The sequence below is a fragment of the Juglans microcarpa x Juglans regia genome, chromosome 6D, assembly GCF_004785595.1.
Source record: "Juglans microcarpa x Juglans regia isolate MS1-56 chromosome 6D, Jm3101_v1.0, whole genome shotgun sequence".
Taxonomy (NCBI): Eukaryota; Viridiplantae; Streptophyta; class Magnoliopsida; order Fagales; family Juglandaceae; genus Juglans; species Juglans microcarpa x Juglans regia.
In genome coordinates, this window is record NC_054604.1 from 13592654 (window position 1) to 13609001 (window position 16348).

Sequence of the window (16348 nt, forward strand, 5' to 3'; positions counted from 1 at the left end):
ACTATTTGAGATATTATAAGTTTGGTGCATAGTATTGCTCAAAAGAAAAAATTATCCGCTGCGAATATTGCATAATGCTAGATGCATGTTAAGAATATTGTATATTATATGTCATGAATTGGGGGTAGGTAACCTTGTGTTGCATATCCCGACACTTCAGATGTCCATCCAATCCCAAGCGAAATCTGAGGGCGTCACATGACGTAATAGTGTGTATCAGCCAAACGAAAGTGAAAACTGAATTCGAATGCTTATGTAAATATTTTATGTTTATTTAAATATTTTAAGCTTATGTGATCTTTCAAAAGAAAATAATAGTCGTATGCTATTTTAACTGCTTGGTGTACTACTTACAAGTATTAGACTCACTTTTGTTTTAATGTTTTAAAAGTTCAAGAGATGTCGAAGAAGAAACTACGGAGCAAGACATCGCTAGGGAGGGGGAGCCGGACATCTAGCCTACCCTTAGCCTGTGTTGGGTCTTTATGTGAGGTTGGGAAATTTTTGGTTGGTTTGTAAATAAAAAAAATTTAACAAAACAAAAGAAAGGAATGTTGGGGCATATATTTTGAGACAAAGCATTTTGTGAACTGAGTAGATGTTTCTACCCAGAAGATGACTATAGTTTTAACTTGTAATTAAGGGGACCATCCTATGTTTTGATAAATAGGATATTTTGAAACTTTGAAATATGATAGAAATGGGGAAGGTCCCTTTTCTAAATTTTTAGTTTGTGATATAGGTCTCTTTTTATAAACTGTTGGTATGTTATTAAAAAAGAGTAGAATGAAAAGTAGCAACTCGTCCCATTCTAGGGCGGGGTTGTTACACATATAAACATAAATATATTATCCAAGAGCAAGTTAGAGGCTAACTTACAAAGCTTCAAAAAATATTTTCTGACGATCAAGTAAGCTGAAAGTCTATGTTTCAATCATTAGACTATTGAAAGCAATAGTACTCCAAACTAAACATGTCTTTCATGTTCTAGGGTTTAGACTTCCTAATCCTAATCGGTTCTAAGGTCTACTTTTATTATTTCATGGCTTTTCTCTTGCCTTAAGCCTCATTTTCATAAACACATGGCATAAGCAAACCTTAGGCCGAACGGTATTAGCACTTGCCTCACTTGGTTGAAACCCTAGGGGTTAGGTGATAGATCACCCTTGCAAAAATCAAAAACCCTAATGGTCATTTGTGTTCATTGTGTGAAAAAGAACATACTTGTATGTGCATAACAACCCTATGGCCGAAAGTTCCTTGAAGATGTGCAAGAAATTCTAACTTTTGATTTACTAGAAAGAAACCTTCATGGAAACCCTAGTGATGGCCGAATATGACATAACTCTACAAAGGTTCCTTCTTCTCCATTTTTCCATTGACGATTTGGGTTCTTAGAAAAGAAAAACCTACACAAGACGATACTCAATAGGATTTAAGCATGGCTGCCTTCTCATGGTCGAACACATCCTTACTTTTCCAATACCCGAATCTCTTAAGACTTCTTCCCCTTGGGTTTGCATGATGTGCATGTAAATGAATACTAGGGTTGAGCTTCCTTATCATGCTATCCTCCACTTGAGTTTTCTTGAATCCTTTTTCCCCTTTTTGGTACATGATGTGGGTGTTTGGGTGAAGGGAAATATCGTGTTTGGTTCTTCTTAGAGTGGGTGAGACAGAGAGGAGAGAGGAGGAGAGAAAATTTTGAAAATACATAAGTGACCTTTTGGCTCCCTCTTCTTTCTAGTACACGCTGGCCATTTATGTGGGGGTTTAAATGCTTCCACCATTTTCCATGTCCCTCTTTGTCTTATCATTTCTCTGCTGAAAAATGAAAAGTTTATAAGAAACCTTCTTGCATGGGCGCCAAGTGGCCCCTTTTTACCACCAATCAAATCCCACTTCCATCTCTCCCATCATTAACTTCCCCAAAACACCAACAGACACCTACTGCATGCTTGCCAAGTGGCATAGCCGAAATTTCAATGCCTTTTCATCAAATTGTTCTAGAAGTCCCGAAAGACATGCATGCACATGGATCCCAAGTGACACTATTCCTTATGGCCTAAACACTCCATCTTCCTCCCTCATAACTAATTCCTTTGGAACTCTAATTGACTCCTTGCATGAAGGACATGTGGTACCTTGGAGGGTGACATCCTATGGAAGTGGGTAGTATTTCTGAAATCTACCTTCGTCCACTTTTGTGATCTAGATAGAATAAACCTGGAAAAGTGGCATGCATGGTTGCCAAGTGGTGTGTGGCTTTTACAAAAATCGAAACTTTCTCTTATCTTCTTCCATCCACATTTTCTTCTAGAAGCCATCATGAGTGGCATATGGATCTTTGGAAAATCGAACTCCCCCTTCTCCTCCCTCATCATTGCTTCATCTTGACTCTTTAAGCCCTATGCATGCTTGCCAACCCTATGCATGCTTGCCAAATGGCATACCTCTTGCAAAAATTGAAATTCCCTTCCCTATGAATCTAATGATTGTGGCTTAGGGAACGTCAAAGGCTTTTCTTCCAAGTGGCGTCTCTTACCTTCATCCCAAACCCTTAATTGGGCTTCCAAACCCTAAATTTTTATAAGGCCAAAATTAGCTAAGTATTGGGCTCTCCTTGGGCTTGGGCGCCTATGGCACCTACACAAGACATAATCTATATCAATCTCATTCTAATAACTTTCTCAATTCATTGGCTTAAGTCCATCTAGATCAAAATAGAAATGGAAACTAAACCATAAGGACCTAGCTTAGATTGGGATGCCATGTGTTCATTGCCTGTTGTAGGATTTTATTCCTCTTGGTTGATATCTCCACTAGTGTTCCTGGGTACTCTCTACCACGCATCATGTGTTACCCTCTGAAACACATATTTACATGTATCATCTTCTCATACTAACTCTTATACGTAGAGAAAGACTAAAATTTCAATTCTAAATTCTGGTACAATTCCTAGAGGCAAGTGGGTTTAATCCAGAGATGTACTACTCTGATACCACCTTGTGACACCCCTAGATTTTGCTTGGGATCAGACGGACTCTAAAGCGTCGGAACATGGAACATAACATTACCTGCCATCGTTAATGACAATTAAAGATGCAATGAACCTAGCATTCATCTAAAAATATGCAATATACGCAACATATAATTCTTTTTCTTGAATAAATAACACTATACTAGAGACTATATACCAAAACATAACATGCTTCGTAACTTTATAATAGTCTGAAAACTATAATGTTACAAAACTTATCCATCATGAATGTAACATAAATAGGTACTAGAGGTGGCGCACCATAAGTACAGTACCGAATAACATAACTATGGTGCCAATTCACTAAACCGCTTGAGCAAATCGGCTAAGATAGCGAAAATTCTATCTATAAATTGGAGGACTGAAGCAACAATCTCCTCATCAACACATTGGGGGCATAATCAACCTCATCCAGTCTGTCCTTAGCTAGCTCTCCAAATCCTGATATATAGTCTACCATTCCGGGGGAAATGGTAGTTGGGACTACTAATTGAGATTTGATTACAAATTTCAGCAAGTCAACTACCAACTTACTAGCTGTATATAGATGCATGCATGCCAATAAAATGGCATGAATATGTTGTGACGTGAAGATGAATATGCGTAACATGGCTTTGCAAATAGTAAGGCATGACTTGACATGAACTGAATATGAACTTGGAATCTTGTTCAATATATACATGCTTAATTAAAAATGAAAATGTGGATGCTATACAGGTCCCTTTGAGCCATGTGCTCCTACTGGTACCATATCACATCACAAGTATCTGTGTCAACTATGAGTACGTAATGATAACTGAATTAAAATTGATAAAAATGTTGTTGGCGCCATCGGTGTTGGGAGTTTGACTTCACTTCACCAGCCAGTTACTTATGTCCCATTCGAATCTTGTTGATGGTACTTTGCCAATCCAGGAAATTTCACACCGATTTGAACACTCCAGCGTGGATAATGGAGTTCCACTAAGATAATACATCATCTTATCACTTGGGGTTGTGATAAAAATAAAGTACTCCACTGACTTGAAAATATTTGTCGTGACATATTCTATGCATGAAACATGACATGACATGTAACAATGAACGTGTAACAGATGGCATGTCATAACATGACATGTAACAGATTAGCATGCACTTGAAATAATTAACATGACATGGCATAATAACACATTTACAATAATCATAAGTGACGAGAATATGACATTTATGGCTTACCATCGTACATACAAAATACACAGAAAAGTAAATTAGAAGTTAACTTATAGCGATTGTAGCGTAACGTATATAAAAAGACGTGAACGGAAATGAGATATTTTTCTAAAGTTATAAATCTCACTAAGGCTCATACATTCATAAAGACTCACTAAGTTAGGCTAAATTGCAAAGTTACACAACCATACAAACTATGAATTGGCCAATTCACCTATAAGGCCAAACTCTTGATATTTGTTGCAATTCACCCAAACTTCAACTTTCATGCTTAAACCGATTTATGCAACACTAAAGAATCATATCCTATGTTCTGAAATCTTGCTAAGACATCAAAATATACAATCCATAAAACCATTAACTCATCATACCAACAAAAGTGCCAAAAAACTAGATTTTGGTCAAATAGAATAAATCCTTGATGTTCTTGATCTAATACCTTTCAAATAAACTCTAAGGACTCCAAAAGTCTATAAACAAACTCTTAACATGTTCATAAATAAACACAAGAGATAGTCATGCTTGAAAAAAAGCCAAAATCACAAAACTTATCACCAAACAAATCAACATGCACACTAAGTCCAAACTAAGTACCACATGTTTTGACTTTAGAGTAAAATCACTAAATCTAAGATTTTCATGACATAAACATTCAAGAAATAAAACCATATACCTTATATTCAAGTTATAAACTTGATCCAAACATTTAATCTAGGATCACATGGTAAAAGTTTATAAAAACACAAGGCACACCCATAAGCCTAAAGTTTGTGTCTTAACCAAACCTTTGCATGCATAAAAATTATTAAAAAGGCTTAAGAACAACATATATGAATTTTGTGACCATTGGACAAGGTTTCTAGAATCAACAAACATCACAACCTCAAAACAAAACTGTTTTGTGTGTTCTAGTTTCAACCTCGAAGAAAATGTGTGTAGATCTTTAAAAAAAAATGCTAACATGCTTTGGATCAGCTCATAACATGTATAAACATTTTTTATAATTATATCATATCAATATCTACCCCTAACATTAACACAAACTTTATCAAAACATCAAAATTCCATGCCATCATCCAAATTGTCACCCAACATGACCTTTGCATGTTCAAATCCTTATTTCTCAAACAAATACTCCATGAAAAATTACACAAATTATATCAGTGTAAACTAGACTCAAAGAGGAAGAAATAATATGCAAGAAGTTTCATGAGAATCGAGTAAAAAAGGGTTGGAAAAGGCGATGCAGAACTCTCAGAAAAATAGTCTAAAACTCTTGCCAGAGTTCTCTCCAAATAAATGAAAAAAAACCAACCACAGGGTGAGGGTGATGCAAGGGCCGCCCTTTATAGGAAGAGAAGGTTGAAGGGGGGTGTCCAAGTGACCTCTTGATGGTGGTTTTGCAGCCAAAACAATGGGCAAAAGTATGGGCTAATCAGCCCATGGTATTGGGTGCTGCAATCAAGAGGGGTAGGGCGGTTTTGGATGGTTTTTTGGCCTCCCATCCATGCACTATTTGAGCTAACATGTCAGCCATGCATAGAACTGTCTTGGGTTGTAGTTTTTTATGGGTCTAACCAAATGGAATTCACTTTAGGGTTTAAAGGGGTTTGGTTTAGGGTTTTAGTTTTGATTAAACTCAATTCTAATTTTTCTTATCCTAATGAAATTTCAAACGTATTGTGAGGGGATAAAAATATTGGCCTGGGGCCTAATAGGGGACAAGGGGGCAGGGAGGCATGCAGAGAATGCTAAAAGCAAGGGCTAGGTGACAGTAGGGGACAACAGAGGTCATGGGGTGTCAGGGCGCCATGGGGGTCAGGGGGTCATGGGGGACTGGTGGGTGAAGGGGCATGTCAAGGGGGATGCGATCAAAAGGCCTGGCCTTACCTGCAGGGGCGCACGCGAGAAAAGGCATTAAGTATAAATAGGGGCTCTCTCTTCTTCGTCGAGGGGGCTGGATCTTCTTTAGTGCTTCTTTGACCTCTCCTCTAACCAGAAAACAGGGGAGGAAGACCTCTTCTCCAGTAAACATATATTCAGCATCACCATTGTATAGTGAGATATGAGAGACTGTAAACAAGAATATTATAATGGATCTCTCCTCCCCTAAAGCCCATGGATGTAGGCATTATGCCGAACAACATAAATCTATGTGTTCATCACTTTATTTCTATGCACTTATGTTTCCCATTCACCGTTATGGACGTACGTGCCGTCGCCATACAGCCTCACCGAAATACTGCCAAGAGCTCCAAACAACACTGAATGAGGCTTTAGTCCCCCAGTGGGCCGAGAATGATTCTTTCTCCCCTTCCGGCTTGTTGAGCAATTTTTAACGCATCAACAGTGGCGCCGTCTGTGGAATTTGATTTCCTCTATGCAACAGAGGTGGGACAAGGACGATTTTTCGGCATACTGAATAAACCATCAGATGAACGGATAACACCCTCCCATATGAGTATTCTCGATTTCTTTAACGTTTACATTTATGAAGAATGGGTGGAATGTGGGCTAGAAATGTTTAAATCTTTCTCGCCCAGGCGAGGGACTCAGTTGACTCCTTGCCCTTGCACTCAAATTGCTCTACTGCAAAAAAAAAAAAAAAAAAAAAAAAAATATATATATATATATATATATATATACATTGCTCAGATACTTGCACTTTCGAGTCATTAGTGGGCAAATACTGTGCATCTAAAAGTACACAGTAGCCACGAGGCAGGGCACAGTTCCAGGGTGGGCACTATGCACTTAAGTGCATAGTGCCACCCACAGAAAAGCCATGCATGGCACTGTGAACAGTGCCATGCATGGAAACTGGATGGGTGCATGTCCCGTGCACCCTTGGGTAGCCCGTACCCATGTCGTGGTGCCACCGGCCAGCACTCTGGGCCGCTGGCATTCTCTGTCGCGGCCACGGGGTCACCTTAGTTGCTGGCCATGCACAGCGGGGCAACGTTTACACGTTGCCCAACGCCCCTGGGAGGCTCACGGCTGACCACCGTGAGCCCATCTAACTCTCCGGTGGCCATCACTTGGGTTGTCGAGAGTTTCTGTCCGAAGTGGCATGATCCCCCTCTCGCTAGACCGCGACCGGTGGTTTGTCTCCTCACCACGGTGCACGTACGCATGGAAAGGCCACGACCTCGCTGTGGCTTGGCCAGGGGCTACGACTGCGATGTCCACGCAAGCTGCCGGCGTCGTCTGTCCCCTTGGAGAAGACCCATGGCCTCCTGCCCATGGCGGAGGCATTGCAGAGCCACTGGCAGACGCACCACGACTCTAGCACACATCCTCCTCCTCCCCATCGGCTCGGGCACACCCCCACGGGATCCTCCAAGGTCCTCCTTCAACTCCTTGGCTCGACAAACATCTCCACAGTCCCCTTCCACCATTTGACTCGGCAGACACCCCACGGGGTCCTCCACCCTCAACTCGGGCACACATCCTCCTCCTCCCCTTTGGCTTAGGCACACCCCCACGGGATCCTCCAAGGTCCTCCTCCACCTCCTCGGCTCGGCAAACATCTCCATGACACCCTGCCACCATTCGAGTCGGCAACCAAGCACCACCTCCGACAACCCCCACATGCACGGAAGACATAGCTCGGGAACCTAGCCACTAAGCCCTCCTCCACGGCCCACCATCGGAGACCCTCAACTCGGCAACTCACCTGCAAGGAACCCACCCCGCTCGAGCAACCAGCTTGGACATCACAGCTTGGAGACCACCAACTCGGACAACCACTTAGGAAACAGCTACACACACGGCTCGGAAGACATAACTCGGGAAATAGGTACACGCACGGCTAGGAAGACACAGCTCGAGAAATAGCTACATGCACAGGTCGGAAGACACAGCTCGGGAAGCAACCGCATGCACGGCTCGGGATACAACCACATGCACAGCTCAGGAAACCAACGCCATACATTGCCCGGCTACGTGGGACTCGACAATTCGTTAGTTGCACAGCTTGGACAACACCCCATCTACACAGGGCTTGGCACAATTCGGTTTGGACCAGCGAAAAGACTTAGCATGCTTCCAAAAAAAAAAGAGGAAAAGAGGGGCAAAGCGACAAACAACTGCAGACAATTTTGACCAAGCGAGGACTGACTATAGCAACTAGAAACTTTCTAGTATTGTCTCTCAAAATTTGTGTGAATTTATTTCTTTTAACGAAATCACTTCCTGTAGTGCGGAATGCAGATCAAGAAGATGGGCCCCTTGACCCCCCGTCCAACAAAGTCGAGTCCTTACACTAGCAAGAAGATGAGCCCCTTGACCCGCTGCGGGGTATGGTCCCAAGTCTATGATTTGGGTACTGACCCCCATCCAACAAAGTCGAGTCCTTACACTAGCAAGAAGACGGGTCCCTTGACCCGCTGCGGGGTAAGGCCCCAAGTCTCCGAACTGGATACCGACTCCCTGTCCAACAAAGTCGAGTCCTTACAGTCTCAAGAAGACGGGCCCCTTCACCCGCTGTCGGGATAAGTTCCCATGTCTCCGAACTGGATAGCGACTCCCGTCCAACAAAGTCGAGTCCTTACACTCGCAAGAAGACGGGCCCCTTCACCCGCTACCGGGATAAGTTCCCATGTCTCTGAACTGGATACCGACCCCCGTCCAACAAAGTCGAGTCCTTACACTAGCAAGAAGACGGGTCCCTTGACCCGCTGCGGGGTAAGGCCCCAAGTCTCCGAACTGGGTATCGACCCCCCGTCCAACAAATTCGAGTCCTTACAGTCTCAAGAAGACGGGCCCCTTCACTCGCTGCCGGGTAAGTTCCCACGTCTCCGAACTGGGTACCTACCCCCCGTCCAACAAAGTCGAGTCCTTACACTTGCAAGAAGACGGGCCCCTTGACCCTCTACGGGGTAAGGTCCTAAGTCTCCGAACTGGGTACCGACCCCCCGTCCATCAAAGTCTAGTCGTTACACTCACAAGAAGATGGACCCCTTGACTCACGCTGAGTGTCGCGCTCGAGCCATAACCACTGCCAGTGGGTTACTTTCGGGAACGAGCCTACGAAGTTAACGGGCCTCCTAGCTCCACAACTGCGTATAGCTCCACAACCGCCATGCACGGGTAGCTTTTGGGAATGAGTCGATGGGCTTTGCACCCACTATACGAATAAACGACAAACATCCGAGCTCCACCCTCACCCCCTACACGGTCGAGCCAACTTCCAACCACATTTGAGCTTTGTGCTTGCACAATACGCGGTTGAGTCTATCTCCCACCCTAGACCCTCACAAATTGAGCTCATATCTGAGACCTAAATTTGAAAATATTTACTGTTTGCGCCAAAGGAACAAATGAATGGGGCCCAACTTTCAGAATTTACTTCCTCATGTATCCGGGCAGATCAATTCGGCAACATTTTTACCTTTGAAGATTCTCAAGATCTTCTTTTGGAAACAAATCGCCCTTAAGAATCGCGAGATACTGTGAGGGGATAAAAATATTGGCCTGGGGCCCACTGGGGCCCAGTACGGGACAAGGAGCAGGGAGGCATGCGGAGAATGCTGAAAGCAAGGGCTAGGTGACAGTAGGGGACAACAGAGGTCATGGGGTGTCAGGGCGCCATGGGGGTTAGGGGGCTCATAGGGGACTAGTGGGTGCAAGGGCATGTCAAGGGGGCGCAGTTAGAAGGCGTGGCCTTACCTGTAGGGGCACACACAGGAAAAGACATTCAATATAAATAAGGGCTCTCTCTTCTTCGTCGAGGGGGCTGGATCTTCTTCAGTGCTTCTTTGACCTCTCCTCTAACCAGAAAACAGGGGAGCAAGGCCTCTTCTCCAGTAAACATATATTCAGCATCACCATTGTATAATGAGATATGAGAGACCATGAAAGACTGTAAACAAGAATATTATAGTGGATCTCTCCTCCCCTAACACCCGTGGACGTAGGCATTATGCCGAATCACGTAAATCTATCTGTTCATCTCTTTATTTCTTTTCACTTATGTTTCCCATTCACTGCCATGGACATATGCGTTGTCGCCATACAACCGCATCAGAATACTGTAGGGAGCTCCAAACAACACCGAACGAGGCCCAAGTCCCCCTAGTGGGTGGGAATGACTCTTTCTCCCATTCTGGCCCGTTCATCAATTTTTACCACATCAACAGGTATAAAAGAATAAATGAAGGCATAATAACATGAATTTGAGTAGTTAATAGAATGTGAAAGTAATTTAATCAAGTGATTAATCACTTAAAGCAAAATTTGAGTGGTTTAGAGTTTGGGAAACTATTAGGATTTCAACTTCCTCTATTGATTTGGGGTTTCAATTGGATATCAATGGTTTGAGATTTCACTAGGGTTGAAACCCTTATTTGGTTGGCCACAAAGTGTTTGGTTGGATGGAATGGTGTTTGGCTTAGGTGGCATGTTCATATGATTTGATTTTCCTTTCATTCCTTCGTATTTCTATTTCATAGTTTCTCCTTGTGCCAAGTGCCTACACTATTCACCAAGTGTGGCTAGAATATTGCCAAGTGTCCACTTAAAACTCTCCAAGGCTCTTTGGACAATCCACACGACGATATGACAATTGTTTGTACTGGGTGTTACATGGCGCTATCCACTATTTACTAGAAGTTGTGCAAAATTATTATGATACCATAAAATCGTAATTAACCATACGAGTTTTGCTATGCAATTCGTTTGGTAAAATGCGACTCCTAAGTGTCCCAAATAAATGAAATGACATTCTCGAACACTTTTTCATTTGAAAAGTGAAAAACGTATTATTGTATCAGAAAATCCTAAATGTTCATTTGAGACTAATGGTGCAATTCTTTTCTCAAACTCTTACTCCTATATGCTTCAAATAATTTAAAAGACACTTTTGTACCATAATGAGTAGGAAACCCATTATGCTAATAGACTAAAATCTAAACAGTTGCTCGATTCATGATCTTTCTAGGATTTCACAACATTCCTAAAGCCTAATAAAATTCATCCACTGAATTTCTTGCAGATTGTTACATTTGAATAACTCAAGATTTATTGATTTCTTTATATCATATTGTTATTAGTCCCAACTCCTCCAAAATTAAAAACCCATGATCTACCATTGAATGGCATTATGCAATTTATAATAAATTTAGCTGACATGATAAGAAAGAGATGACACTTGATCTTTGCCAAGAGTCTCAATATGATAATAAAATCACAAGTTCTTCTTAACATGTTTCCAAATGTTGTTTTGCCACAGTGATTTCTATTTTACAGATTTCGAAGAATGATGTGAGCGCCGTACTGTGGTTGAAGAGTAATAATAGTTAAAGGAGCATGGGCATAGGATGGTGAAAGCTCAAATGAGAAGCGTTGTAGAACCATTGAGAGGGCCACCTTAGCTTCAGTCAAAGAAAAGTTTTGTCCAATGCATATCCTAGGACCCCATCCGAATGGGAAAAATGATAGTTTGCCTTTTGTTGCTTTTGAGACTCCATCAGAGAACCTCTCTGGTTTGAACTCATCTGCATCATCTCCCCAAAGTTCATGATCGTGATGGATGAGGATTGTCGGCAAGGAGATTTGAACTCCAGCTGGTAAAGACAATGTTCCAAGTTTCGTAACCTCATGAATTGTTCGAGTAAGAACAACTACAGGTGGGTATAGTCTTAGAACCTCATAAAGTATCATGGTAACCTGTGGCATTGAATATTATGATGCATATTGTAAGAATTCAATCGCAAATTATTTCTGAAAATGTTCAAGGCAAGTATATGCTAGAGCTAAAATGATGAATGTAGTGAAAGTCAGCGAACAAGCAAATCTTCCAAACTAACCACAAAATACAAGCTTTCATCCTTAAAAAACAACACCAAGTTCCAATCTATGTGCACTTACATGGCTGACTTCCTATCCTATATTTCAAAAGTCAGAATCTTAACATTTTTTGTGTATACTTTCGATGTTGCTAACCATATTTTGTTTGTAAGGGTATTTACATCCTTTTTATGATATAGAATAATATATTACTCTTTTTTTTATATAGTAATTCAGCTATAAAAAAAATCTTTTGAGAGAATCTTCGAAGAAGATATATAAGAACTACTTACAACTTTTAAGCGATTTAACCCCTCGAAGTCTGGTTTGTCTTTGCCAAAAACTTCTAAAACCTCTTCTCTTGCAAGTGCTTGCCAATATGGATACTTACTCAGCATAACCATTGTCCAAACGAGCAAAACAGAGGTGGTCTCTTGCCCAGCAAAATAAAACAACTTACATTCCTCTATTACGTCTTTAAGATTCATTCCAATGTTCTTGTCGTCCCCATGCTCTTGAATTTCTTTGATGTTGGATTCTATAAGTATGCCCAGTAAGTCATCATTTCTAGACTCACCAGCTTTTGTTTCCTTCTCTCTTTTGTTGATAAGGTCTTTGAGCGATGCTTGTATTTTATTTTGTATTTCTTTCATCCTCCTGTTCATCTTAGTTGGTAGATACCTGCATTCAAACCATTCATATAAACATGAAGGGAATAAAAAAGCTTACAATATTATGCATTGAATTTTCTAGTCTGCAAATAATAGTTGATTTTTATCGTTCTACCTATATCTGACTTTTTGAGGTAAAATGTTTCAAAAGTTATGTATCAGAGCCAAATCCAAATGACAAACTTGATTAATTATTATTAGCTGGCGTGTACTAGAAAGTTTTCGATTTACCTCCATCCTGGAATGTAGACAGTCTGTATGGCTTTCATTGTAAGCTCTGCTTGCTCTCTTTGGAGTTCAAAAATCAGTCTCCCTTCTTCATAGCTACTTCCGAAGGCCGTTCTCGAAATCACATCACTTGCGAGATTTTGGAGATAGGGCCATACATCTAACTCAATGGACCCTTCTTTGGTAATGGAACTTACCCATTTGCAAATCATGTCGTTGCAACTCTGATGAATTGCTGGTAAAAAACTCTAAAGCAAACAACACAAAATGTAATGGAATTTATAGGTGGGATTCAAGAAATTCTTTCCAAGAAGATCAACATCGATACATTGTTAGAAACTATCAATAGAAATTGCAAAAAATCACTTCAATGTCAATATATGTTGAGTGTTAATGGAATAAAACAAATGGAAAGAATTAACTAACCTTCAATTTCTCTAGATGGAATGCTGGATTGATAATCTTTCGGTGTTTAGCCCATTTCTCAGCTTCATAAGAGGCAAGACCGGTTACTAGTAACTTGGTAAGAGGATTTCCGTGCGGCTTTTGAAAGGTGTAGTGCTTGGAGAAGATATCTTTTAATTGTTCAGTGTCCATAATGTGCACCCTTGGTGTCGGACCAATCCATGTAAAGGAGTTCTTACCTACATATTTGTGCTGGTTGTTATATGACAGTTGAGAAGCAAATCTAATATCATTTATCAAATTAATAAATTCATACATACCCATCTACATCTGTCATTTGAAGGTAAATCTCTCTTATTTTATTTTCATGAATGAGAATTAGGTTGATAGTTCACACGCATCGTTCCTCGTCAAAGCATACACAAAATCTAGGAATTTTTTTTTTTTTTTTCACTAAAATGGAGTTAGATTTCATATGCCTGTAAATATTTTATAGTCTCATGATTTTCAGTGACGCATATAGACGAAAATGCTATATTTCAAAAGAGAGAAAGACCTAAAGTCTTTTTGACAATTATCCCAAAGTCTTTTGCCACGTGCAGGTTTGGTTTGGATATTGAAAGTCTCCCATCTCATCTTATTTCATCGTATCTTATCACAATATCTATTATAAATATAAATACTTTTTAATTTTTAGTTTTTAATTTTTTTTCACCTAATCATTACTTAATAATTATAATTTTTCCAAACTTCCACCTAAAACATAAAAAACAATTATTTTTATGAAGAAAAATAATTTATTTTACTATTATTCACAAACTATTTTACTACAATTTACTGATCATTTCTTCTCACTGTCCAAATCAGGCCCTACTTTGCGACAATTTCGGCAATGAAGAAAAAACTACAAACAGAACAGGAAACATTTGCCCCGATTTCGTGTTTTGAAAAGAGAAAATAGGGGGAAAAAGCATGCAACTCTACGAGATTTGTAACTTGGAAATCAAAATCTATGGATTCTATCGTTAAAGAGAAACAAACTTGAAGGAAAAGAATCAGAAGGGAAGATGGCTACTGGGAGTATTATAGACATATACATACCATAATTCTTCAGAGTTTGGAAGGGAAAGGGAAAGACACGAGGTGCAATATCGTTGGTGAAGCTCATGGGCTTAGACCTCGCTTCATTTATCATCCGAGAGCTCTCCTTCAAGTCTCCAAAGAGAATCCGGTAGGAGTTTCCCTTAAAACCTTGCTCCCTCAGACACCTCTCTAGCTTCTTCGGCTTAAGCCACACCCATCTCAGCACGCTCCATGCTGATCTGAGTACCACGACCGTAAAAATAGACATAAGCGCAAGCGTTGGGAATGAGATTTCCATGATGAACAAAAACAGAGAGAGAAGTGAATGTGTACTTGTGTGGTTGCGAGTGAGAGAGAAAAAGGAAATGTGGAATTTCTGGAAAGGAAGCTTGCGTCGCTGTGTGGCCTTATTGAACAGAGAAGAAATCGGTGTGGCGTTAACTAACATTTAAAATTTAGCTAACATGTCAATTTTGATCGTGAGTTGATACGATTCAGTGTTTATAATAATATATTATTATTATTTATTTATTTTTTAAAACATATATTTTTATTTAATTTTTGAACAATTTTTTATATTATCTTTATAATTTTTAACTACCTATACATCAATATATATAAAACCAACTTAGCAATTGGATTCTGAGTAGATTCTTCTTGAACAGGTTAAATAATTGAAGACAATACACTACAACAGAAAGGGTCTTTTGGGACGAAAATTTTCATCCCAAAAGACCCCAATTTCGTCCCAAAACATTTTTTGGGACGAAAAAAATTCGTCCCAAAGTTGTTCCAATATCACTGTGCCAAAAGGTATTTTGGGACGAAAATCACCATTTCGTCCCAAAAAATTTCTTTTGGGACGAAATTGAAGGAAACCGCTCGAACACGTTCGAACAAAAATTTTTTTTGTCACGGTTTAAATTCGTCCTAGAAAATGGTTCAAACGGAAAAAATTTTAAGTTCGAACAGTAGTGACGTGTTTGAACGATTTCGAAATATATTCGAACACACATGAATTCGTTCGAACGTTATGAATTGTCTTTGTGTTCGAACGTTAAATGGTCAGGTCGAACGGTATATGGGTTCGAACGGTATAGGCTATGTTCGAACACGACTGAAATTATTTACGTTCGAACGTTGTGTGATCGTTCGAACTCTACGAACATAAATTTCGTTCGAACATTACGTTTACGTTCGAACGCTATTGTCGTTACATAGAGTTCGAACGTTTTACGTTCGTTCGAACGATATCTCTTTAATTTAAATCAATAATAGAAAACCAAATAGACATTCATACTATTTGAAAAAATACATTAGAAACTGTTTAACACTCACAAAAGTGTTAAAATAAGCGCAAACTAAATAAATAACAGTCGAGACGGACATTGTTCATACATAAATAGATAATCCCAAAATCCATCAGTTGCTTAGAGGCCTGTACTGTTGCATAAGCTGCTGCATTTGGAGTTGCATCTGTCTTCTGAACTCTTCTTGTTGTTCTTCATGTTGTTTGAGGCGCATCTCCATATCTGCTTGTTTTGCCAATTGAGCCTCTAACTCATGCTGTCTTGTAGTCAATTCTTCGATTCTGGAATTCGCATTCTCTAGCGCTATAGAAGTCATAGATGCATTCCCAGAAGAAGAGGAAGAGGGACCAGGCTTTATACAACGACCCAAACCCCTCAAATATCCTGAACGTTGACCCAGGACTTGTGTAAAAATCTCAATATGACTTGTTGAGGAATTTTGATCTGACGCAGATTCAGCACGTAGGGCAATCATTTTATCCTAGCCATATATAAGATAAAGAATTAATATCGTCATAAATATTCTAATATATTTAATTAAAACAGGTTATAAAACTTACATAATTTTCATGGGCATCAGGATGAGTCCACTCTCCATTACGATCAGTGTGCGA

The 16348-nt window shown here is 40.1% G+C and overlaps 1 protein-coding gene and 1 long non-coding RNA gene across 2 annotated transcripts; one reads left to right on the forward strand and one right to left on the reverse strand.

Annotated features, from left to right (window-relative positions):
• The first annotated feature begins 484 nt into the window (after positions 1-484).
• LOC121235845 lies at positions 485-718 on the forward strand. Its single transcript, XR_005934605.1, has 2 exons — positions 485-515; positions 550-718. It is a non-coding gene; the product is annotated as an uncharacterized LOC121235845 (long non-coding RNA).
• A 10706-nt stretch (positions 719-11424) lies between these two features.
• LOC121235843 (cytochrome P450 CYP72A219-like) lies at positions 11425-14847 on the reverse strand. The gene is made up of 5 exons (XM_041132267.1): positions 14443-14847; positions 13363-13580; positions 12940-13184; positions 12331-12718; positions 11425-11917 (listed from the first exon to the last, which is right to left on the reverse strand). Exons 1-5 carry the CDS (start codon positions 14720-14722, stop codon positions 11492-11494), a joined length of 1557 nt encoding a protein of 518 aa, XP_040988201.1. The 5' UTR covers positions 14723-14847; the 3' UTR covers positions 11425-11491.
• Positions 14848-16348: the final 1501 nt, after the last annotated feature.